This window comes from Coregonus lavaretus (assembly GCF_964263955.1).
Source record: "Coregonus lavaretus genome assembly, chromosome: 11".
Taxonomy (NCBI): domain Eukaryota; kingdom Metazoa; phylum Chordata; class Actinopteri; order Salmoniformes; family Salmonidae; genus Coregonus; species Coregonus lavaretus.
Window position 1 is genome coordinate 11,901,188 of NC_139998.1, and position 26,673 is coordinate 11,927,860.

The 26,673-nt window shown below is 44.7% G+C and overlaps 1 protein-coding gene across 1 annotated transcript; it reads left to right on the forward strand.

Moving 5' to 3' along the window:
- The first annotated feature begins 1,018 nt into the window (after positions 1–1,018).
- Positions 1,019–23,904, forward strand: LOC311137716 (glucose-6-phosphate isomerase-like). The gene is made up of 18 exons (XM_084172270.1): positions 1,019–1,220; positions 3,501–3,591; positions 4,393–4,461; positions 5,100–5,219; positions 5,480–5,563; positions 9,065–9,211; positions 9,534–9,605; positions 9,845–9,889; positions 10,010–10,063; positions 17,035–17,095; positions 17,313–17,356; positions 17,497–17,649; positions 18,133–18,262; positions 18,414–18,490; positions 18,629–18,757; positions 19,094–19,169; positions 23,276–23,342; positions 23,434–23,904. Exons 1-18 carry the CDS (start codon positions 1,102–1,104, stop codon positions 23,555–23,557), a joined length of 1,662 nt encoding a protein of 553 aa, XP_084028396.1. The 5' UTR covers positions 1,019–1,101; the 3' UTR covers positions 23,558–23,904.
- The last annotated feature ends 2,769 nt before the right edge of the window (positions 23,905–26,673 follow it).

Consider the following 26,673-nt stretch of genomic DNA (forward strand, 5'->3'; position numbering starts at 1 on the left):
AGAGAGACTCCAGACCAAAGGACACATTTCCACCGGTCTAATGTCCATAGCTCGTGTTTCTTGACCCAAGCAAGTCTCTTCTTCTTATTGGTGTCCTTTAGTAGCAATTCGACCATGAAGGCCTGATTCACTGTTTGAGTATCAACTATCATTAAATAACTTAAAGGTTATTGTTGTTTATTTGGGTAACTTTTTCTAACAGTCTCTGGAGTCACACCACATGTTTTGTCTCTAAACCCAGCATGATGTCCTCTTCTGTGGGCCTCAGTGGACTGGGGTTTTTATTCAAAGCATACAATAAAGGTTTTCATTTCAGTGTTGCCTGTGTTTTTCCTCCTTATGGTTTGGTGTGTGAGAGAGAGATTACCAGGTGTGTATTCATTACGGAAACCGTTTACCGTTTAAGAACCAAATGAAACGGGAAGGGACCTACCTGGATTTGTCCAATAGAAACTCGTTTGCGATATCCGTTTGGAGTGAACTGTTTCGTTTTGCAACAATCTGCATAATGATTACACCCTTGCTGAGCACTATTGCTTGTCTTTCTCAAATAGACAAGTGGTAATTTCTCTCCCTGTGCAGTGTATATAACCAACATTTGATCTAGCTGAGACAGTCAGCCTAATCAGATAGGGTCATATGGTTTAAACTTGCTATGGGGTTGTCAGAGGTTTTAAATTAACTATAGTGTGGTGATTGGGCGGCGCACAATTGGCCCAGCGTCGTCCAGGGTAGGGGAGGGAATGGCCGGTAGGGATGTAGCTCAGTTGGTAGAGCATGGCGTTTGCAACGCCAGGGTTGTGGGTTTGATTCCCACGGGGGGCCAGTATGAAAAATATAAAAATAATGTATGCACTCACTAACTGTAAGTCACTCTGGATAAGAGCGTCTGCTAAATGACTAAAATGTAAATGTGAATGTTGTTTAATCAGAGAGGGTGGTGGGAGGAGGAGACTGGTTGGGTGGCATAGGAGGAGTGGCAATATCTGGGGTCTGCGATTGGTGCTTTGGAGTTGTCACATGAATTGTCCTTTCATCCTCTACACACCGAAAACGCTTGAGTAGCGTTTTGACGGGACCATTGTCAATTCAACCACCACCATGGGACTAACAAGTGATCCACATTTCCAGAAACTTGAACAATGGTACAAATCCAAAGCTGGGAACCTCAATATGAGGGATATGTTTGATGGTGACAAGGATAGATTCCGCAAATTTAGGTAAGTGAGCTTTCGATTGTTATGGCCAATATAGCTACTGAACAGAAGTTTGGCACGGTATCTTCGTGATTGTATCAATACGGGTCATAATTTGATAAGGAGCTACGTCAATAGAGGCAATGAATGGGATGCATTTTTTTTGCACACCTTTGGTACCAATCCAATGTGATTGCATAACTATACCCTAGGAAGGTAAGCAAGAATGGTCATTTAGATTTTAGCTATCTGTGCAGTATCTAAGGCTAACTATACGCAAGCTCTTCAGACTTGGATGAGTGTACAAGGTCAACGTTTATTATCGATTGCTTTTCCAGTCTTAACATGCTGTGTGAAATGTGCGACGTGTCACGTTCCATTTCGAAATCGGTCGATCTATTCATTATTAATTCGCTGTATACCCAGTTACGTAATTGTAGCTAGCTATTGTCATCAAACTGTCAAATCGCTTAGTTTTACTAGGAGGGCCCTATTACCCTATTTAGCTGGGTTAGCTTGCTAGCTAGCTACTGCTGTATACTCGCTTCCCTTCATTCAGCAGCTAACGTTTGCTTGACAGCTGGGTCATTCCTACAATGCGGTGCCTTTCCTTTCCCGGGGAAATATCATTTATTTAGTCTAAAATGTGTATACAAAAAGGCTTTAAATACAAGGTTTGAGTTTATTTAATTTGTACAGGGACAGTGCACATTAATCAACGTTTTAGTAAAGGACCGGTTTTAGCCAGCCAGCTAATTTTCAACCGCAGTCCCCTGGGCAGGTTATTAAAAACAATTACAATAACAATACAGACAAACAATGAGCAGTGAGCACATGCAGAGCAACATATGACAAGCAACACGCAGACAGAGCAATAGCACAAAAAGCAACAAAACACATAAAGGCAACAAAGTGTTTACACACCTCACAAGCTACATTTATGAGAATAATACATGCATTTGCTTACCTTATCAATCTTGAAGACGATACACTAATTTGTCCCTCAAAAAAAGTGTTACGAGTGAGTGCACAACAAACATATTTCCAGGGTGTTGATGCATTCTCCTCCCAATACAGCCTCTTCCAACACAACGGGTAGGGGAAGGGTATCCCATCTGCTAACATGCTACTGAACCGTGACACTAGCATATTGACATGCATATTGGTATTAAAAGACAGCAACGTATTCTCCTACAAATATAAGTGTTTGGGCATATCATTAGTTAGCTAGCTACCTATGACATGAATTGTGCAAAAATATGATAGCTGGCTAAGCGCTAGCCAGTCAGTGGCGCTGACAGATTGAAACTGGTATCAACAAAATGTGTTTCACTCTATCCCATAAAACATGACATTGCTAAATAGGCATCATTTAGCTAATAAAATGATAATGTTTATTAGGAAGTTTGGTAGGTAGCTAGCTAGTTTGCTTGGTTTCCATTTTCCAACAGATTTTTCTAATCCTCCTGATTGGTCATCAACGGTTACTGGCCTTGGAACTCATGTGTTCACCAGAATATGCTTCTGGTCAACTGTTTGCCACTAGTGGCAATACATGTTGCAGCCACAGGTTTGCCACAGATTCAAATAGAATCTTGAGAGAATTGTCTGCCGGAAATAAACCTCTGGCAAACTGTTTGCCACTAGTGGCAATAAATATTATTGTTGCCAAAGTTTTGCTGCAGATTCACCACTAGTGGCAAACATTTGCAAATTTCTGGCAATATTTTGTGGCACACTATTTAGTTTGCAGCAAATTTGCCACAAACTTGCGGGACGTTTGCCGCAACAAATTCATTTTTGTAAGGGATATACTTTTCCCCAAAAAGTTATAAGGTCCAAAATGCACTAGATTGTACAGCTATGTGCAGTTTGGCACAGCCTACCGGTAGGCATTTGAAGTCTAGCCAACGGGCTCGAGGGACCTAAACCCAGGCCAGTCTAGACTTTAGGTACTTCTGAGATTATTGAAACAATGTAACCATCATGATTGCTGTCACGTTCTAAAGCAGTCTGCAGTAGCACACTGTGAAGCAACCACTATGCCCCTACAATAAAAATCTGCAGGCTGCAGCATCTTCCATAATAATACATTGTGTCCCATATCTCTACAAACTTGGATACACTGTAGCACAGTAATCCAGAATTTTGTTACAGTTTAGAATTAGATGTTTTGACACAGTAAATTCCAACAATTTACTCTTATCACTCACTGTACATTGGAATTATCAGGAATTTGTTAGAAACCCTATTTGATCATTCTAGATTCTTCTAAATGTTTTCTGTTATATCTCTCCTTGGTAGCACAACCCTTGAGACAGATGATGGAGACATCCTGCTTGATTACTCCAAGAATCTTGTCAATGAGGAAGTCATGAGAATGCTGCTGGCTATGGTAAAACAGATCATTGTTATGTCTTCCCATAACCATAACAGTACTTTACAACAGTGGTTGTGAGAAGAGACTACCATAACAGTAGATGTTTGCACTCTGTTTTGACCCAATGGGAATGACCCACTGACCTCATGGTCCTATACACAGGCCTATATGTACGTATCAAACATACACACAGCCAACATGGCTTTAGCTGTCAACCCTCATCAACCTTAAGTCTCTTCTCTCATAGTAAAAGTACAGTATATTTAAAGTCCTACCTCTGCACGTCAACTGATTATTGCTGTGCCATCTATCAGATGTGGATTGGCTGTGAGATATTGTACGTCGACAATGCATCTAGTAGTATTTGATACTTCAAATTGTCTCTTCATATAAATACAGTCACATCAACAATTCCAGTCCATTCCACAACAATAGAACCCCTGAGAGTACATTTACATTTACATTTTAGTCATTTAGCAGACGCTCTTATCCAGAGCGACTTACAGTTAGTGAGTGCATACATTTTTCATACACCGGCATTGACAATACATTTGACAGAAATATAAAATTGGAATTGGGCCAGAGCACCTATCTCTCTGCATTCATCCATATTAACATGCTAGACTAGTACCCTGGGAATGTGGTAAAACAGATATTAAATACAGACCATCACTTCCTCCTAAAGATAGAAAGATTGCTAAAATCAAGGCATTTCTAGTCCGACTGGTATGTGTTGTCACAAATGCTACTTATGATGTAATGACCTGTTTGTGGGTGTTAGTAAGTTAATTAAATCTTCATATCTCTCTCATGCAGGCTAAGTCCAGGGGAGTGGAGGAAGCAAGAGACAAGATGTTCTCTGGAGAGAAGATCAACTTCACTGAGGTACCAGGACTAACTGCGCTCGCTATTTTATGGCACTTTGTGTCTGAGGGGTTGCTGCAAGTTACAGAAGCACAATATCTGACAGAACACCTAGCTTTCTCACACTGGCAGATGTAGAGAATTTAGTGAAGAGCGAATGCTGATAACACTATGCCAAAGCCTGTTACATTATGTCTGTTTACTCTACTAATGATCTGAGAGTATACTATGACGAAATACATTCTCACAATAGGTCTTCCTCTCTAAACAGTTGGCAGTTGTTGCACACTTTGTGGTCACTGTTGCAAAGTCATTCAGGGAAATCCTGGAACTCCTCCCCCTCTCCACACACCATTCATGATGCAATGGTATTGTGCAATCAACTTCCGCAATGATGCTGCAGAATGTATACACATGGGTATTAACTATGTATTTACATTCAAAGAATAGTATTACAATTTTGGTATCATTATTTGAATGGTATTGAGAAGATGTTATGCAATAGCCTATTCCTTACTGGCATGGACATATCAATAAGAACACATGGTTAAAATGGGATTAATCATATAACACATTCATGTAAATGTTTAAATATTAAATATGTGTTAAAGTTTTTACCCTTCCCCCAACTGTGTGTATGTGCGTGTGTGTGTGTGTAGGGCCGTGCTGTCCTCCACATTGCCCTGCGTAACCGCTCTAACACTCCTATCAGCGTAGATGGCAAGGACGTCATGCCAGAGGTCAACAGGGTCCTGGACAAGATGAAGGCCTTCTGTCATGTAAGTGCTGGAGTCCAGTTTCAATGGACACCACAGGATATCTGCCAGGGCATATATAGAGATTAAACAATATGTTCTATCTCTATGCATTTAAATGCATGTTTTATTGGGTGGTCTTAGACTAGATTCAATAAATTGATCAAAACTTGCATCAACATTTGTTGCGTAAATTAATTTCTCATTCATAAAATGTCTTGTAGTCATTCTTGTTAAAATGAGATATACGCCTAGCTGCCATGTGCCTCTGTTTTGTGTTGCAGAAAGTGCGCAGTGGCGAGTGGAAGGGCTTCAGTGGAAAGGCCATCACTGATGTTGTCAACATTGGAATCGGTGGGTCTGACCTGGTAAGTGTGTGACTGACTGGCCAAACAACTTTTCTTTTTTTACTGTCCTATTGCAGAGGTGTCAAACTCATTTTGTCCTGCGGGCTGCATTTGGTCTTCACCGAGGTCCGGAGAGCCGCACTTAAAATAGATTATATTTTCTCGCCGTCAAAATGTGCAAATAAATAATCTTCTAGTGTTGGCTGTATTGGGCTAAACTTTATTTTAGTTTTACTTTTTGCCCAATTTTGTGATATCCAATTGGTAGTTACAGTCCCATCGCTGCAACTCCAGTACAGACTCGGGAGCCATGCGTCCTCTGAAAACACGACCCTGCCAAGCCGCACTGCTTCTTGACATACTGCTCACTTAACCCGGAAGCCAGCCACACCAATGTTTCGGCATAAACACCTGTGTAGCTGGCGACCGAAGTCAGTGTGCATGCGCCCTGCCCCCTACAAGTAGTCGTTAGAGCGCAATGGGACATGGAAATCCCGTCACATAATAAGTTGCATGGACTCACAGTATTTTTGAATGACTACCTCATCTCTGTACCCCACACATACAATTATCTGTAAGGTCCCTCAGTCAAGCAGTGAATTTCAAACACAGATTCAACCACAAAGACCAGGGAGGTTTTCCAACACCTCGCAAAGAAGGGCACCTATTGGTAGATTGGTAAAAATAAGAAAGAGCAGACATTGAATATCCCTTTTGATTAATTACACTTTGGATGGCGTATCAATGCACCCAGTCACTACAAAGATACAGGTGTCCTTCCTAACTCAGTTGCCGGAGAGGAAGGAAACCGTTCAGGGGTTTCACCATGAGGCCAATGGTGACTTTAAAACAGTTACAGAGTTTAATGACTGTGATGGAAGAAAACTGAGGATGGATCAACAACATTGTAGTTTACTCCACAATACTAACCTAATTGACAGAGTGAAAAGAAGGAAGCCTGTTCAGAATACAAATATTCCAAAACATGCATCCTGTTTGCAACAAGGAACTAAAGTAATACTGCAAAAAATGTGGCAAAGCAATTAACCTTTTGTCCTGTATACAAAGTGTTATACATTTACATTTACATTTTAGTCATTTAGCAGACGCTCTTATCCAGAGCGACTTACAGGAGCAATTAGGGTTAAGTGCCTTGCTCAAGGGCACATTTACGTCATTTAGCAGACGCTCTTATCCAGAGCGACTACAAATTGGTGCATTCACCCTATAGCCAGTGGGATAACCACTTTACAATTATATTTTTTATTTTATTTTTTTTTGGGGGGGGGGGGGGGGGGGGGGGGGGTAGAAGGATTACTTTATCCTATCCCAGGTGTTCCTTAAAGAGGTGGGGGTTTCAAATGTCTCCGGAAGGTGGTGAGTGACTCCGCTGTCCTGGCGTCGTGAGGGAGCTTGTTCCACCATTGGGGTGCCAGAGCAGCGAACAGTTTTGACTGGGCTGAGCGGGAACTATGCTTCCGCAGAGGAAGGGGAGCCAGCAGGCCAGAGGTGGATGAACGCAATGCCCTCGTTTGGGTGTAGGGACTGATCAGAGCCTGAAGGTACGGAGGTGCCGTTCCCCTCACTGCTCCATAGGCAAGCACCATGGTCTTGTAACGGATGCGAGCTTCAACTGGAAGCCAGTGGAGTGTGCGGAGGAGGGGGGTGACGTGAGAGAACTTGGGAAGGTTGAACACCAGACGGGCTGCGGCATTCTGGATGAGTTGTAGGGGTTTAATGGCACAGGCAGGGAGCCCAGCCAACAGCGAGTTGCAGTAATCCAGACGGGAGATGACAAGTGCCTGGATTAGGACCTGTGCCGCTTCCTGTGTAAGGCAGGGTCGTACTCTCCGAATGTTGTAGAGCATGAACCTGCAGGATCGGGTCACCGCCTTGATGTTAGCGGAGAACGACAGGGTGTTGTCCAGGGTCACGCCAAGGCTCTTCGCACTCTGGGAGGAGGACACAACGGAGTTGTCAACTGTGATGGCGAGATCATGGAACGGGCAGTCCTTCCCCGGGAGGAAGAGCAGCTCCGTCTTGCCAGGGTTCAGCTTGAGGTGGTGATCCGTCATCCATACTGATATGTCGGCCAGACATGCAGAGATGCGATTCGCCACCTGGTTATCAGAAGGGGGAAATGTTATGTTTGTTATGTCTGTTATGTTATGTCTGTTTGTTATGTCTGAAATGTTATGTCTGTTATGTTTGGAGAAAAATCCAATACAAAACATTACTGAGTACCACTCTCCATATTTGTAAGCATAGTGGTGGCTGCATCATGTTATGGGTATGCTTGTAATTGTTAAGGACTGGGGAGGTTTTCAGGATAAAAAATAAATGGAATGGAGTTAAGCACAGGCAAAATCCTAGAGGAAAACCTTGTTCAGTCTACTTTCCACCGGACACTGGGAGATGAATTCACCTTTCAGCAGGACAATAACCTAAAACACAGGTGTGGAACTGGTTGCATCACCGCCTGGTATGGCAACTGCTCGGCCTCTGACCGCAAGGCAATACAGAGGGTAGTGCGTACGGCCCAGTACATCACTGGGGCCAAGCTTCCTGCCATCCAGGACCTCTATACCAGGCGGTGTCAGAGGAAGGCCCTCAAAATTGTCAAAGACTCCAGCCACCCTAGTCATAGACTGTTCTCTCTGCTACCGCACGGCAAGCGTTACCGGAGCGCCAAGTCTAGGTCCAAAAGGCTTCTCAACAGCTTCTACCCCCAAGCTATAACACTCCTGAACAGCTAATCATTGCTACCAATACTATTTGCACTGCGCCCCACCCCTACCCCCCTCTTTTACGCTGCTGCTACTCTGTCTATTATTTATGCATAGTCACTTTAACTCTACCCACATGTACATATTACCTCAATTAGCCGGTTTTTTAGTTAACACTTTTTTAAAAATCTTTAAAAATTGCATTGTTGGTTAAGGGCTTGTAAGTAAGCATTTCACTGTAATGTCTACAACTGTTGTATTTGGCGCATGTGGCAAATACAATTTTATTTGATTTGGAAAGCTATTAGAGACTCACCCAGAAAGACTCACAGCTGTAATCGCTGCCGAAGGTGCTTCTACAAAGTATTAACTCAGGGGTGTGAATACTTAAGTAAATGAGATATTTCTGTATTTCATTTACAATAAATTAGCAAACATTTCTAAAAACATTTTTTCACTTTGTCATAATGGGGTATTGTGTGTAGATGTGTGAGAACATTTTGAATTCAGGCAATAACACAAAAAAATGTGGAATAAGTCAAGGGGTATGAATACTTTCTGAAGGAGCTGTTTGTGATTCAGAGTGCAATTTTTACTCACAGCAAGTTAACTGTGCTAATGTTATCTAGTAGTTGAATTTAGTAGAGTCGGGAGTTTAGTGATTTGATTCAAAGCTGCGAGTATTGAACTCAATTATCTTTCATGTTGCCATTATGTGTCTTCTAAGAAAATGCAGTTAAATTGTAATGCTCATAGGATGGAATTGAACTGTTAATACCATTGTGTCCTCTCTTAGGGTCCTCTCATGGTAACAGAGGCCCTGAAGCCCTATTCTAAGGGCGGCCCCAACGTGTGGTTCGTGTCTAACATCGACGGCACACACATAGCCAAGACCCTGGCCCAGCTCAACGCTGAGACCACCCTCTTCATTATTGCTTCCAAGGTGACAGGCTGTCGTCTACCTCCCACACACCACCTACTCCCATTGCCATGGTTACAGCAACCATCTTATAGCCACAGGGTTCTAGATGCCTACAAGAATTCAATGCTATGATTCAATGTGTCATTCAGTGCTATGATTAGCTATGGTGGTTAATCTATGTATACATGGTTGGGTTGTGGTAATGTGCGATAACATTTTAATCATCCTTTATGGTTTGAAGCTGGAAAAGATGCCAGGCGAATGTTGCTCATTCAGTGTTACACGCTGAGAAAGCTGTGTTCTACTGCCTCTGGGACTGATGTCTCACTGTGGTCCTTTTCAGACATTCACCACCCAGGAGACCATCACCAACGCAGAGTCTGCCAGGGACTGGTTCCTCCAGACAGCCAATGATGTAAGTAGACTGGTCTGCTGACAGCTAATCATAAGATGCCTTTGTGTCTGTCTGTAGCCAATGGTGATATATGCTCGGCCAGTTAGCCTGCATTCAGCCAATGATTTGATAAGTGTCTGCAGACGACAACAAATATTATTTTTGCAGCACAGGTCGGTTTAGGACAGTCCAGAGCACAGCTGGAGTGTCATATCATATTTGGATCAACTTCTCTAATGTCTCCATTCTCTTCTTCATAGCAATCTGCTGTTGCAAAGCACTTTGTGGCGCTGTCCACCAATGCAGTAAGTGTCCATTTTGAATGACTTTTCCCCCTTTACATTGTTGCCTGCCTGTTGAACTGTTTATTGCACAAGTAACTATTGACTAATGTTACTCTTTTTGCTGTCTTCCTTCTCTTCCAGCCCAAAGTGCAGGCCTTTGGTATTGACACAAACAACATGTTTGAATTCTGGGATGTAAGTATACACTACTATGCACACTGAGTTAGCCTCTGAACCCCCATGTATAATTGAATGAGTTTGAACTGGTTGGGTGGGTGGGGATTGTAGGACCCTGTAGCTATCAAACAAATATATAAAACATGTATTTGATGAAACATTGAATTTGGCCTTACTGCTATTAGCCCATAGAAACACATTGAATAACACATTCATACATGGCAAAACAGATAGTCAAAAAATAAATAAAAAGGAAGTGTGTTTTGAAGTGTCTATCCTATATCTGAGAGATATAAGAAAGCTCAGGAATGATTTATTAATACATTTTTACATTGGAATGACCAGTATACCTTTGACGTGGAAATGCCCTATTCACTTCCATAAATTTTTCGGCCAGGTACTGGGTTACCTTCAGACGGATATTGTGAGGCTTGTGGGCGTCTTAAAGCTGTTTGTCAGCTTTCGATGGTGGGGTCATTAGTGTCCGTGTAATTTTTTTTTTTTCCATACTTATTTCCCTATCACACTTTTCATCCTTCTACAAAATATACTTTCCTGCAACCCGCCTCACTCAATGTGGAACAGATTCTATTATTGACTTACCTTTTATCTAGAATCTCCAGTTGAAACTAGCTAGCCAGCTAACTAGCTACTTGCTATTAGCCACCGTTAGCGGTTTTCACCCAGAACATCGGTTTTTCTGCCGGAATAACTGAATCACAGTTATGGACATTAACACCGGATCGCAACTAGCTAGCCGCAACCGGATGGATGTTGCTGTTGGCTAATCACCGCTTCCCCCGAAGCAAGCACCAGTTAGCCTCGAGCCAGGCCCATATCCCGGCTATCTACCTCTCTGTCTACCAGACGGGAGTAGCCAGCTAACTAGCTACTTGCTATTAGCCACCGTTAGCGGTTTTTCACTATTGTCCGTGGCCTGCATTACCTACCAGCCAGCTCTAGCCTGGACTATTATCGGCCAGTCTGCACTGTCTGCACAGCACGTTATCGACCCAGAACATATCGTTTTTCACTGGACCTTTAATACCGGATCATCGCAACTAGCTAGCTGCAACCAAATGGATGTAGTTGTTGGCTAATCAGCCCTGAGCTAGCCTCGAGCCAGGCCGATCTCCCGGCTATCTACCTCTCCGTCAACCGGACGGGACCTCCTAGTGTTGACACGGAGCCCCGCCGATCCAACACGACTGGTCTGCTGACGAAATCGTCTGATGTGGTTTCAACAGGCTTCCCATTACGACGTCGACCACGAAGATCCATCTGCTAGCCCCGGCCCGCTAGCACACGCAAGCCGTGGCCTCTTGCTCGCCAGTACTGTAGGAGTCCCCAAACTACCTCCCAACTCTCCTATTGCTGTTCACCGGACCTTATGATAACTCAGCTATACAGCTGATGCCTGCTGGACTGTTCCTTTATACGGTACCGCATCCTGTTTATGTTTAGCCTCAGCCCAAACTTTGTCGCCATTACCAGCTGTTGTCTTAGCTCTCTCGAATAACACCTGTGATTGCTTTATGCCTCTCTTCCATGTCAATATGCCTTGCTTATTGCTGTTTTGGTTATTTCTTATTGTACTATTTCACTGTAGATCCCCCAGCCCAGCTCAACCTGCCTTAGATAGCTCCTTTGTCCCACCCCCCATACACGCGGAGACCGACTCAATCGGTGCCTCCAGTGATGCTATCTCTTTCATCGTTACCCAACGCTTAGGTTTACCTCCACGGTACTCATATCCTTCCATATCCTTGTCTGTACATAATGCCCTGAATCTATTCTACAACGCCCGGAAATCTGCCCCTTTTTTTCTCTGTACCCAACGCACTAGAAGACCAGTACTTAAAGCCTTTAGCCGTATCCTTATTCTACTCCTCCTCTGTTCCTCTGGTGATGTAGAGGTTAACCCAGGCCCTGTAGCCCCCAGTATCACTCCTACTCCCCAGGCGTTAGGAAGGCCACCAAAAATTCAGACATTTCCATCCCCAACTACAACATTTTCCATCTCGATAGAACTGCCAAAGGGGGTGGGGTTGCAATATACTGTAGAGAGAGCCTGCAGAGCTCTATCATACTATCCAGGTCTGTGCCCAAACAGTTCGAGCTTCTACTTCTAAAAATCCACCTTTCCAGAAATAAGTCTCTCACTGTTGCCGCTTGCTACAGACCCCCCACAGCCCCGAGCTGTGCCCTGGACACCATATGTGAACTGATTGCCCCCCATCTATCCTCAGAGTTCGGACTGCTTGGTGACCTAAACTGGGATATGCTTAACACCCCAGCCAACCTACAATCTAAACTAGATGCCCTCAATCTCACACAAATTATCAACGAACCTACCAGGTACAACCCTAAATCTGTAAACATGGGCACCCTCATAGATATCATCCTGACAAATGTACCCTCTAAATACACCTCCGCTGTCTTCAACCAGGATCTCAGCGATCACTGCCTTATTGCCTGCGTCCGTAATGGGTCCTTGGTCAAACGACCACCCCTCATCCCTGTCAAACACTCCCTAAAACACTTTAGCGAGCAGGCCTTTCTAATTGACCTGGCCCGGGTATCCTGGATGGATATTGACCTCATTCGTCAGTAGAGGATGCCTGGTTGTTCTTTTTAAAAGTGCTTTCCTCTCAATCTTAAATAAGCATACCCCAATCAAAAAATTCAGAACTAAGAACAGATATAGCCCCTGGTTCTCCTCAGACTTGACTGCCCTTGACCAGCACAAAAACATCCTGTGGCGTACTGCATTAGCATCGAACAGCCCCCACGATATGCAACTTTTCAGGGAAGTCAGGAACCAATATACACAATCAGTTAGGAAAGCAAAGGCTAGCTTTTTCAAACAGAAATTTGCATAATGTAGCACTAACTCCAAAACGTTTTGGGACACTGTAAAGTCCATGGAAAATAAGAGCACCTCCTCCCCACTGCACTGAGGCTAGGAAACACTGTCACCACTGATAAATCTACAATAATTGAGTATTTCAACAAGCATTTTGCTACGGCTGGCAATGCTTTCCACCTGGCTACCACTACCCCGGCCATCAGCTCTGCACCCTCCGCTGCAACTTGCCCATGCCCCTCCCGCTTCTCCTTCACACAAATTCAGACAGCTGATATTCTGAAAGAGCTGAAAAATCTGGACCCCTACAAATCTGCTGGGCTAGACAATCTGGACCCTTTCTTTCTAAAATTAGCTGCCAAAACTGTCGCAACCCCTATTACTAGCCTGTTCAACCTCTTTCGTAACGTCTGAGATCCCCAGAGATTGGAAAGCTGCCGCGGTCATCCCCCTCTTCAAAGGAGGTGACACTCTAGATCCAAACTGTTACAGACCTATATCCATCCTGCCCTGCCTTTCGAAAGTATTTGAAAGCCAAGTTAACAAACAGATCACCAACCATTTCGAATCCCACCGTACCTTCTCCGCTATGCAATCCGGTTTCCGAGCTGGTCATGGGTGCACCTCAGCCACGCTCAAGGTCCTAAACGATATTATAACCTCGATCGATAAAAGACAGTACTGCGCAGCCGTCTTCATTGATCTGGCCAAGGCTTTCGACTCTGTCAACCACCATATTCTTATTGGCAGACTAAATAGCCTTGGTTTCTCAAATGACTGCCTCGCCTGGTTCACCAACTACTTCTCAGATAGAGTTCAATGTGTCAAATCGGAGGGCCTGTTGTCTGGACCTCTGGCCGTCTCTATGGGGGTGCCACAGGTTTCAATTCTCGGGCCGACTCTATTCTCTGTGTATATCAATGATGTCGCTCCTGCTGCTGGTGACGCTCGGATCCACCTCTATGCGGACGACACCATTTTGTATACATCTGGCCCTTCATTGGACACTGTTAAACCTCCAAACGAGCTTCAACGCCATACAACATTCCTTCCGTAGCCTCCAACTGCTCTTAAACACTAGTAAAACTAAATGCATGCTCTTCAACCGAACGCTGCTTGCACCCGCCCACCCGACTAGAATCACTACTCTCGGCGGGTCTGACCTAGAGTATGTGGACAACTACAAATACATAGGTGTCTGGTTAGACTGTAAACTCCTTCCAGACTCACATTAAGCATCTCCAATCAAAAGTTAGATCTAGAATCGGCTTCCTATTTCGCAACAAAGCCTCCTTCACTCATGCTGCCAAACATGCCCTCGTAAAACTGACTATCCTACCGATCCTTGACTTCGGCGATGTCATTTACAAAATAGCCTCCAATACTCTACTCAGCAAATTGGATGTAGTCTATCACAGTGCCATTCGTTTTGTCACCAAAGCCCCATATACTACCCACCATTGTGACCTGTACGCTCTTGTTGGCTGGCCCTCACTACATATTCGTCGCCAAACCCACTGGCTCCAGGTCATCTATAAATCACTGCTAGGCAAATCCCCGTCTTATCTTAGCTCACTGGTCACCATAGCAACACCCACCCGTAGTCTGCGCTCCAGCAGGTATATCTCGCTGGTCATCCCAAAAGCCAATACCTCCTTTGGCCACCATTCCTTCCAGTTCTCTGCTGCCAATGACTGGAACGAACTGCAAAAATCTCTGAAGCTGGAGACTCTTATCTCCCTCACTAACTTTAAGCGTCAGTTGTCAGAGCAGCTTACCGATCACTGCACCTGTACACAGCCATTCTGAAATTAGCCCACCCAACTACCTCATCCCCATATTGTTATTTATTTTGCTAATTTGCACCCCAGTATCTCTATTTGCACATCATCTTTTGCACATCTATCATTCCAGTGTTAATTACGAAATTGTAAGTATTTTTGCACTATGGCCTATTTATTTATTGCCTTACCTCCATAACTTACTACATTCGCACACACTGTATATATATTTTCTGTTGTATTTTTGACTTTGTTTTACCCCATATGTAACTCTGTGTTGTTTTTATCGCACTGCTTTGCTTTATCTTTATCTTACCTGGTTAAATAAAAAAAAATAACGTTTGTTGCCCAAACCGTTCAGACGCTACAGACAATTTGGCACATTGGCGGTACCGACTTCAGATGAGTCCTGTTAAGCTTCTGGGGGTTGTAGAGCAAATCGTAGTACACCATTGTGTTCGTGAGAGTCTCAGCTTTCCATAGTGGGTTCATATTAGTTTCTAGCCCAAACCGTTCAGACTCAGCAGACGTTTTCATGAGAAGATTGATTTTCGGGATGTCTCCTGTCTGACACTCACCGCTGTAGCTCTGCCACCTTTCACCGCAGGTGAGGAAGGCCGACATCGGTGGATGCGGTGGATTGAGATGCAGCCCATGCAAAAAAACTGATACACTACTGCTCGTCGAACATCTCATTTCAAAATCATGGGCATTAATATGGAGTTGGTCCCCCCCTTTGCTGCTATAAAAGCCTCCATTTTTCTGGGAAGGCTTTCCACTAGATGTTAGAACATTGCTGCGGGGACTTCCATTCAGCCACAAGAGCATTAGTGAGGTCTGGCATTGATGTTGGGCGATTAGGCCTGGCTCGCAGTCGGCGTTCAACCCAAAGGTGTTCGATGGAGTTAGGGTCAGGGCTCTGTGCAGGCCAGTCAAGTTCTTCCAGACCGATCTCGACAAACCATTTCTGTATGGACCTCGCTTTGTGCACGGGGGCATTGTCATGCTGATACAGAAAAGGGCCTCCCCAAACTGTTGCCACAAAGTTGGAAGCACAGGATCGTCTAGAATGTAATTGTGTGCTGTAGCGTTAAGATTTCCCTTCACTGGAACTAAGGGTCCTAGCCCGAACCATGAAAAACAACCCCAGACCATTATTCCTTCTCCACCAGACTTTACAGTTGGCACTATGCATTCAGGCAGGTAGCATTCTCCTGGCATCCGCCAAACCCAGATTTGTCCGTCGGACTGCCAGATGGTGAAGCTTGATTCATCACTCCAGAGAACGCGTTTCCACTGCTCCAGAGTCCAATGGCGGCGAGGTTTACACAACTCCAGCCGACGCTTGGCATTGCGCCTGGTGATCTTAGGCTTGTATGCGGCTGCTCGGCCATGGAAACCCATTTCATGAAGCTCCCAACGAACAGTTATTGTGCTGACGTTGCTTCCAGAGGCAGTTTGGAACTCGGTAGTGAGTGTTGCAACTGAGGACAGACGATTTTTACGCGCTTCAGCACTTGGCGGTCCCATTCTGTGAGCTTGTGTGGCCTACCACTTCGCGTCTGAGCCGTTGTTGCTCCTGGACGTTTCCGCTTCAGAACAACAGCACTTACAGTTGACCGGGGAAGCTCTAGCAGGACATACATTTGACCAACTGACTTGTTGGAAAGGTGGCATCCTATGATGGTGCCACGTTGGAAGTCACTGAGCTCTTCAGTAAGGCCATTCTACTGCCAATGTTTGTCTATGGAGATTGCATGGCTGTGTGCTCGATTTTATACACCTGTCAGCAACGGGTGTGGCTGAAATAGCCGAATCCACTAATTTGAAGGGGTGTCCACATACTTTTGTATATATAGTGTATCTCTAGCTTAAAGAGACAGATTCTGATGGGGATTTTTGTATTATGCTAATTCAATTTCCAAGTGGGCGTGGACATCAACTCTAGGGGGATAAAAAGGATTAGCATTTTGCAATCAATCAACCATGGCTTATACTTGTATACTTGCTGGGAGATATTTTGACCGCATTCTTGGTGTGGTATTTATTTCTAAAGACTTTAGAATGCAATTGTAAAGGGAATGAATTTGTGGATCTTGTATTAACACGTTAAATTCAAAATCTAAACCATTGGAAATTAGCAAAGCTGAAGAATAAGGGATTTTTTTTTAAAGTAAATGGTGCACAAATTTTGTCTAATGTTGCAGTCTCGTTTGACACTAGTACACTGCCCAAGTGATGGCCATTGTCTGTTTTGTGTGGCCTTTAAATATTTTGAGAGAGGGAAACCTGTAGTGGTTGATTGATTGTGTGACTGTGATGTCATGTTTGCTTTCTATCAGTGGGTCGGTGGGCGTTACTCCCTGTGGTCGGCTATTGGGCTGTCCATTGCACTGCACATAGGTATGTCTGTCTATCTTAGCGCCCTATGGATGTAGTGTATACAGAAGCAGCATATTTACTGTATATTGCAGATTTGCTCTGAGCATTTTGTCAACTGCAAAAAGTTGGTTTGTGCATTAAAATGGAATGAATCGAAAGCATCATAACTACTACTGGTAATTTGAGTTGAAGGGTTGATCCTCTGAACACCTTTTTTTCTACTTCTCCTGTCCTGCAGGGTTTGAGAACTTTGAGCAGCTTCTGGCCGGTGCTCACTGGATGGTAGGCACATTTCTCCTTCATTTAGTGTCAATTCAATACAACTGTATTTATCCCCTCAGGGGCAATTGAAAATAATCCTAAATTAGATAGATATAGAATTAGTAATATGATGTTGTTAAAATGACTGTTGTCTTTCCCAGGATAACCATTTCAGCAGCACCCCTCTGGAGCAGAATGTCCCTGTCCTGCTGGCCGTGCTGGGTATCTGGTACATCAACTTCTTCCAGGCAGAGACCCACGCCATGCTGCCCTACGACCAGTACATGCACCGCTTCGCTGCATACTTCCAGCAGGTCAGTCAGACAGGCAGGCCATACCTGGGTTCAAGTACTCTCTGAAATCTTACAAATACTGAGTGTTGGTTTAAGCATGCATGTGGTGCCAGGTGGGTAGGGTTTGCACTTTATGAACTTTTTGTTGGTTTTATTGCAACAGGCAAGCTCAATCAAGTACAGCTAAAGTATTTGAAAATATTTCAAATAGTATTTGAACCCAGGTCTGAGGCAGGCAGGAGCCAGGCAGGACCATCTGCTAGGGATGTAGGGACCAGGACAGGGCATCTGTTTGGGCTAGACTAGAGAATCCAGGGACAAGATCATGTTCAGTAGACAGGAAAGGGTAGAAAGGTTTTGTTTGTACTGCAGGTGCAATAGAAGATTAAATGTTTTTTGAATCACGTTTCATTACCTTTCTTTCCAATGTTTCCCCTTTTTATTGATGTACTGTAAGCCATAATTTCAGTAACCATCATTGTAACTCAAATGTGTCGTCCATAGGGCGATATGGAGTCCAATGGGAAGTACATCACTAAAGATGGCACCCGTGTCAACTACCAAACCGGACCCATCGTCTGGGGCGAGCCTGGGACAAACGGACAGCACGCCTTCTACCAGCTCATCCACCAAGGTAACATACACCTGTCACACACCTGTCCTCTAGACCCTCATTCAGAATGTGGACAGTTTTGTTTGATATACTGTACTATAAAGCAAGATGTGAACGGAACAACATTAAGTTACCCACCTTGATGTGACATTCAGTATTGTGACCATTCTAGGCACACGTATGATTCCTGCAGACTTCCTCATTCCTGCCCAGACACAGCACCCAATCAGGGACAGCCTCCACCACAAGGTAGCGCAACGTCATGGCTTATCATGGCTTTGCAATTAGGAAAATTCAAAATTCTGTTTACTAACTGAATCTAAATGGAATTGTCCCCAACCCTGCTACAATAGTGTATTTGACTATATCTCTTGATCTCCCTATTAGATCCTGATGGCCAACTTTCTGGCCCAAACGGAGGCTCTGATGAAGGGGAAGACACCAGACGAGGCCAGGAAGGAGCTGGAGGCCACCGGCCTAGGAGGACCAGAGCTGGAGAAACTGCTGCCACACAAAGTGAGTAGATTTACTCATCAGACCATGGATTAGGGCTGGGACGATACCAGTATCGCGATACTCAGTAGTATCGTGGCAAAGAAACAAAACACAAAGTGGATTTCACTTCTTTAGGAAAACAGCCCTAATGTTGGAAATCCAGCCAGTCTATAATCTCTTGACTGATGGAAAGTATTGATGCAAAGATAATGCATAATTGGTTGTCTGCGTTATTGCTGGATGATGCTTTTAAATGCTTTGATGTATGTTTGGTCGATTTATTTCTGGCTAGTGCATAGAAATGGTATAACAACGTTTTGGGCTGATATACTTTGTTGTCGTTTTCGTCAATGAAAGGTCTTCCAGGGAAATAAGCCCAGCAACTCCATTGTTTTCAAGAAGCTGTCACCCTTCATGCTGGGAGCACTGGTTGGTAAGTAGTAGCTGTTGGCATGGTAACACCCAATTCCTGTCCAGATAATTCTATGTACACTGAACAAAGAAATAAACGCAATATGAAAAGTGTTGGTCCCACGTTTTGTACAGATGTCTCAAGTTAAACCGCCTGCAATGTCGTTTTAGAGAATTTGGCAGTACGTCCAACTGGCCTCACAACCGCAGACCACGTGTATGGCGTCGTGTGGGCGAACGGTTTGCTGATGTCAACTTTGTGAACAGAGTGCCCCATGGTGGCGGTGGGGTTATGGTATGGGCAGGCATAAGCTACGGACAGCGAACACAATTGCATTTGACCGATGGCAATTTGAATGCACAGAGATACCGTGACGAGATCCTGAGGTCCATTGTCGTGCAACTCATCTGCCGCCATCACCTCATGTTTCAGCATGATAATACTCTGGATTGACATGTATGACAGCGTGTTCCAGTTCCCGCCAATATCCAGCAACTTCGCACAGCCATTGAAGAGGAGTGGGACAACATTCCACGGCCACAATCAACAGCGTGATCAACTCTATGCGAAGGAGATGTATCATGCTGCATGAGGCAAATGGTGATCCCACCAGATACTGACTGGTTTTCTGATCCACGCCCCTACCTTTTCTTAAGGTATCTGTGACCAACCGATGCATATCTTTATTCCCAGTCATGTGAAATCAATAGATTAGGGCCTAATTTATTTATTTAAATTGACTGATTTCCGTATATGAACTGTAACTCAGTAAAATCGTTTAAATTGTTGCATGTTACATTACATTAGTAATGGCGCCGGAGGGGATGGCTGCCGTTTTACGGGCTCCTAACCAACTGTACTAGTTTGTTAGTTGTTTTTTACTTATTGTGTATATAATGTTGCAGCTACCGTCTCTTATGACCGAAAATAACTTCTGGACATCAGAACAGCGATTACTCACCTCGAACTGGATGAAGATTTTTTCTTTAACGAGTCCGACGCGAAGGATATACCTCTTTCTCGGGAACAGGCCCAAATCCCCATCATACGCGTGAAGAAAAGACAGAGAAAAAGGGGGGCGGAGGTCTGGGTGCCTTCTGAGAATTCGTAGGCGAGTGAGTAAACCGCCACTACCATCCGTTCTATTGGCCAACGTGCAATCACTGGAAAACAAAATGGATGATCTACGATCAAGAATATCCTACCAATGGGACATTTAAAAACTGGAATATCTTATGTTTCACCGAGTCGTGGCTGAACGACGACACGGATAATATAGAGCTGGCGGGATTTTCCATGCATCGGCTGGACAGAGAAGCTACGTCCGGTAAGACGAGGGGCGGGGGTGTGTCTATTTGTCAATAACAGCTGGGGCACAATGTCTAATATTAAAGAAGTCTCGAGGTATTGCTCACCTGAGGTAGAGTACCTTATGATAAGCTGTAGACCACACTATCTACCAAGAGAGTTCTCATCTATATTATTCGTAGCCGTCTATTTAACACCACAAACCGATGCTGGCACTAAGACCGCACTCAACGAGCTGTATAAGGCCATAAGCAAACAAGAAAATGCTAATCCAGAAGTGGCGCTCCTAGTGGCTGGGGACTTTAACGCAGGCAAACTTAAATCCGTTTGACCTCATTTCTACCAACATGTCACGTGTGCAACCAGAGGAAAAAAAACTCTAGACCACCTTTACTCCACACACAGAGACGCATACAAAGCTCTCCCTCGCCCTCCATTTGGCAAATCTGACCGTAATTCTATCCTCTTAATACTTGCTTACAAGCAAAAACTAAAGCAGGAAGTACCAGTGACTCGCTCAATACGGAAGTGGTCAGATGACACGGATGCTACGTTACAGGACTGTTTTGCTAGCACAGACTGGAATATGTTCCGGGATTCATCCAATGGCAGGAGTACACCACCTCAATCATCGGCTTCATCAATAAGTGCATCGACGACGTCGTCCCCACAGTGACCGTACGTACATATCCCAACCAGAAGCCATGGTTTACAGGCAACATCCGCATCGAGCTAAAGGAGGAGCGCTTTCAAGGAGCGGGTCACTAATCCGGATGCTTATAAGAAATCCTGTTACGCCCTCAGACGAACCATCAAACAGGCAAAGTGTCAATACAGGATTAAGATTGAATCCTACCTCACCGGCTCTGACGCTCATCGGATGTGGCAGGGCTTGAAAACTATTACGGACTACAAAGGGAAACCCAGCTGCGAGCTGCCCAGTGACGCGAGCCTACCAGACGAGCTAAATGCCTTTTATGCTCGCTTCGAGGTAAGCAACACTGAAGCATGCATGAGAGCACCAGCTGTTCCGGACGACTGTGTGATAACGCTCTCGGTTGCCGACGTGAGCAAGACCTTTAAACAGGTCAACATTCACAAAGCCGCGGGGCCAGATGGATTACCAGGACGTGTACTCAAAGCACGCGCGGACCAACTGGCAAGTGTCTTCACTGACATTTTCAACCTTTCCCTGACCGAGTCTGTAATACCTACATGTTTCAAGCAGACCACCATAGTCCCTGTGCCCAAGGAAGTGAAGGTAACCTGCCCAAATGATTACCGCCCTGTAGCATTCACGTCGGTAGCCATGAAGTGCTTCGAAAGGCTGGTCATGGCTCACATCAACCGCATCATCCCGGATACCCTAGACCCACTCCAATTCGCATACCGCCCCAACAGATCCACAGATGACACAATCTCAATCGCACTCCACACTGCCCTTTCCCACCTGGACAAAAGGAACACCTATGTGAGAATGCTGTTCATTGACTACAGCTCAGCGTTCAACACCATAGTGCCCACAAAGCTCATCACTAAGCTAAGGACCCTGGGACTAAACACCTCCCTCTGCAACTGAATCCTGGACTTCCTGACAGGCCGCCCCCAGGTGGTAAGGGTAGGCAACAACACGTCTGTCACGCTGATCCTCAACACTGGGGCCCCTCAGGGGTGCGTGGTTAGTCCCCTCCTGTACTCCCTGTTCAACTACGACAGCGCGGCCAAACACGACTCCAACACTATCATTAAGTTTGCTGACGACACAACAGTGGAAGGCCTGATCATCGACAACGATGAGACAGCCTATAGGGAGGAGGTCAGAGACCTGGCAGTGTGGTGCCAGGACAACAACCTCTCCCTCAATGTGAGCAAGACAAAGGAGCTGATCGTGGACTACAGGAAAAGGCGGGCCGAACAGGCCCCCATTAACATCGACAGGGCTGTAGTGGAGCGGGTCGAGAGTTTCAAGTTCCTTGGTGTCCACATCACCAACAAACTATCATGGTCCAAACACACCAAGACAGTCGTGAAGAGGGCACGACAACACCTTTTCCCCCTCAGGAGACTGAAAAGATTTGGCATGGGTCCCCAGATCCTCAAAGTTCTACAGCTGCACCATCGAGAGCATCCTGACCGGTTGCATCACCGCCTGGTATGGCAACTGCTCTGTATCCGACCGTAACGCGCTACAGAGGGTAGTGCATACGGCCCAGTACATCACTGGGGCCAAGCTTCCTGCCATCCAGGACCTATATACTAGGCATTGCCAGAGGAAAGCCAAAAAAATAGTAATAGACTCCAGTCACCCAAGTCATAGACTGTTCTCTCTGCTACCGCACGGCAAGCGGTACCGGAGCGCCAAGTCTAGGTCCAAAAGGCTCCTTAACAGCTTCTACCCCCAAGCCATAAGACTGCTGAACAATTAATCAAATGGCCACCCAGACTATTTACATTGACCACCCCTCTCCATTTGTTTTTACACTGCTGCTACCCGCTGTCTATTATCTATGTATAGTTACTTTACCCTTACCTACATGTACAGATTACCTCGACTAACCTGTACCCCCGCACATTGACTTGGTACCGGTACCCCCTGTATATAGCCTCGTTATTGTTATTTTATTGTTACTTTTTATTATTTTTTACTTTATTTTATTTGGTAAATATTTTCTTAACTCTTTCTTGAACTGCATTGTTGGTTAAGGGCTTGTAAGTAAGCATTTCACCTGTTGTATTCGGCGCATGTGACAAATAAAGTTTGATTTGATGTTTGTTCAGTATGCATATACTGGTAAAGGTTTTTCTTTTTGTCTTTTTAGCCATGTATGAGCACAAGATCTTTGTGCAGGGAGTCATGTGGAACATCAACAGCTACGATCAGTGGGGGTACGTGTCAGTGAGAAGCATATATGGAATTCTAAATATATGTCTATTGTATATTTTAAGTTATATGTAACATTCTTCTCTCTATGTTCAGAGTGGAGCTGGGCAAACAGCTGGCCAAGGCCATCGAGCCAGAGCTCAGCGACAGATCAGAGGTCCACTCCCACGATTCCTCTACCAACGGGCTCATTAACTTCCTCAAGAAGAACTCCGCTTAATTGCTTTACTTCAGCACTTTACCTCCTCACTGACCACAATTGGAACTATTAGCTGAACTATTCCACAATGTAGTCTTGGCCACCACTGATAGCCCCTTGACCCGCAGAAAAGAGCACTTTACGTTTGATAATCACCAGTCTGTTTATTTGAGTGTGTCAGTGAATCGAGAGACTTGGACTGTATTATCTAGATGTGTACAAAAGTTAACCTGATAAGGGAATCAATTGCTTTTGGGAGGAGGGTAACTCCCCTAATATTACAATGTGCAGATATTACTGTAGGTGACAAGGCCCCCTCTCTAACCTAGTCAACACTGACTTACCAAATAAAATGTGGTGTCACTTTACATGACTGTTTTCTATTTTGTGTCATGAGGGTTGGAATACTACACGGCATCCTATTTTAAAAGTGCAGTATGCAGAATTCAAGGGCAAACTAGTAGTGTGAAAAATATTAGTAGTTCATTTGATATTGCAAATATATTGGTTTAATATGAGGTTGACTAGATGTTTTGAGCAAGATAATGTAGATACATTTAGGGAGTTTCTAAACTAACTGAAATAGCTTGAAATGGCTTGCAGCCCCCACCCAGCAAGAGTAACAGTACTGTTGGATCAATTTTGTAAAAATAAACCACAAAACGTTTTGTAGGTGAGTGCATTCGGAAAGTATTCAGACCCCTTGACTTTTTCCATATTTTTACGTTACAGGCTTATTCTAAAATGGATTACATTAACTTTTTTCCTCATCAATCAACACACAATACCCCATAATGACAAAGTGAAAACATGTTTTTAGAATTTTTGCAAATGTGTTATAAATACAAAACAGAAATACCTTATTTACATAAGTATTCAGACCATTTGCTATGAGACTCAAAATTGAGCTCAGGTGCATCCTGTTTCCATTGATCATCCTTGATGTTTCTACAATATGATTGGAGTCCACCTGTGGTAAATTCTATAGATTGTACATGATTTGGAAAGGCACACACCTGACAGTGCATGTCAGAGCACAAACCAAGCCATGAGGTTGAAGGAATTGCCCGAAGAGCTCCAAGACAGGATTGTGTCGAGGCACAGATCTGGGGAATTTCTACAGCATTGAAGGTCCCCAAGAACACAGTGGCCTTCATCATTCTTAAATGGAAGGAGTTTGGAACCACCAAGAAGACTCTTCCTAGAGCTGGCCGCCCGGCCAAACTGAGCAATCGGGAGAGAAGGGCCTTGGTCAGGGAGGTGACCAAGAAACCCGATGGTCACTCTGACAGAGCTCCAGAGTTCCTCTGTGTAGATGGGAGAATCAATCAATCAATCAAATGTATTTATAAAGCCCTTTTTCATCAGCAGATGTCACAAAGTGCTATAGAGAAACCCAGCCTAAAACCCCAAACAGCAAGCAATGCAGATGTAGAAGCACGGTGGCTAGGAAAAACTCCCTAGAAAGGCAGGAACCAAGGAAGAAACCTAGAGAGGAACCAGGCTCTGAGGTATGGCCAGTACTCTTCTGGCTGTGCCGGGTGGAGATTATAAGAGTACATGGCCATTTTAAGGCCAGATTGTTCTTCAAGATGTTCAAATGTTCATAGATGACTAGCAGGGTCAAATAATAATCACAGTGGTTGTAGAAGGTGCAACAGGTCTTGTACCTCAGGAGTAAATGTCAGTTGTCTTTTCATAGCGGAGCATTCAGAGGTCAAGACAGCAGGTGCGGTAGAGAGAGAGTCGAAAACAGCAGGTCCGGGACAAGGTAACACGTCCGGTGAACAGGTCAGGGTTCCCTAGGCGCAGGCAGAACAGTTGAAACTGGAGCAGCAGCACGACCAGGTGGACTGGGGACAGCCAGGAGTCATCAGGCCAGATAGTCCTGATCCTAGGGCTCAGATCCTCCGGGAGGGGAGGGAGAGAGAGAGAATTAGAGGGAGCATACTTAAATTCACACAGGACACCAGATAAGACAGGAGAATTACACCAGATATAACAGACTGACCCTAGCCCCCCGGCACATAGACTATTGCAGCATAGATACTGAGACTGAGTGGGTCGGGGGACACTGTGGCCCCGTCCGACGATAGCCCCGGACAGGGCCAACCAGGCAGGATATAACCCCACCCACTTTGCCAAAGCACAGCCACCACATCACTAGAGGGATATCAACAGACCACCAACTTACTACCCTGAGACAAGGCTGAGTATAGCCCACGAAGATCTCCTCCACCGCACGAGCCCGACGGGGACAGGAAGATCACGTCTGTGACTCAACCCACTCAAGTGACGCACCCTTCCTAGGGACGGCATGGAAGAGCACTAGTAAGCCAGTGACTCAGCCCCCGTAATAGGGTCAGAGGCAGAGAATCCCAGTGGAGAGAGGGGTGCTGGCTAGGTAGAGACAGCAAGGGCAGTTTGTTGCTCCAGTGCCTTGCCGTTCACCTTCGCACCCCTGGACCAGACTACACTCAATCATAGGACCTACTGAAGAGATGAGTCTTCAGTAAAGACTTAAAGGTTGAGACCGGGTCTGTGTCTCTCACATGGATAGGCAGACCATTCCATAAAAATTGAGCTCTATAGGAGAAATCCCTGCCTCCAGCTGTTTGCTTAGAAATTCTAGGGACAATAAGGAGGCCTGCGTCTTGTGACCGCAGCGTACGTGTAGGTATGTACGGCAGGACCAAATCGGAGAGATAGGTAGGAGCAAGCCCATTCAATGCTTTGTAGGTTAACAGTAAAACCTTGAAATCAGCCCTAGCCTTAACAGGAAGCCAATGTGGAGAGGCTAGCACTGGAGTAATATGATCAAATCTTTTGGTTCTAGTCAGGATTCTAGCAGCCGTGTTAAGTTAAGTTAACTGAAGTTTATTTAGTGCTTTATCCAGGTAGCCGGAGAGTAGAGCATTGCAGTAGTCTACTCTAGAAGTGACAAAGGGATTGATTAGCTTTTCTGCATCATTTTTGGACAAAACGTTTCAGATTTTGCAATGTTACGAAGATGGAAAAAAGCTGCCCTATAAATATTCTTGATATGTTCATCAAAAGAGAGATCAGGGTCCAGAGTAATGCAGAGGTCCTTCACAGTTTTATTTGAGACGACTGTACAACCATCAAGATTAATTGTC

Coding starts and splice junctions, on each gene's coding strand:
- LOC311137716 (XM_084172270.1), top strand. CDS start 1,102: ATGGGACTAACAAGTGATCCACATTTCCAGAAACTTGAACAATGGTAC. Junction 9,890..10,009: donor TGGCGCTGTCCACCAATGCA/GTAAGTGTCCAT, acceptor CTTCTCTTCCAG/CCCAAAGTGCAGGCCTTTGG. Junction 17,650..18,132: donor TCGCTGCATACTTCCAGCAG/GTCAGTCAGACA, acceptor TGTCGTCCATAG/GGCGATATGGAGTCCAATGG.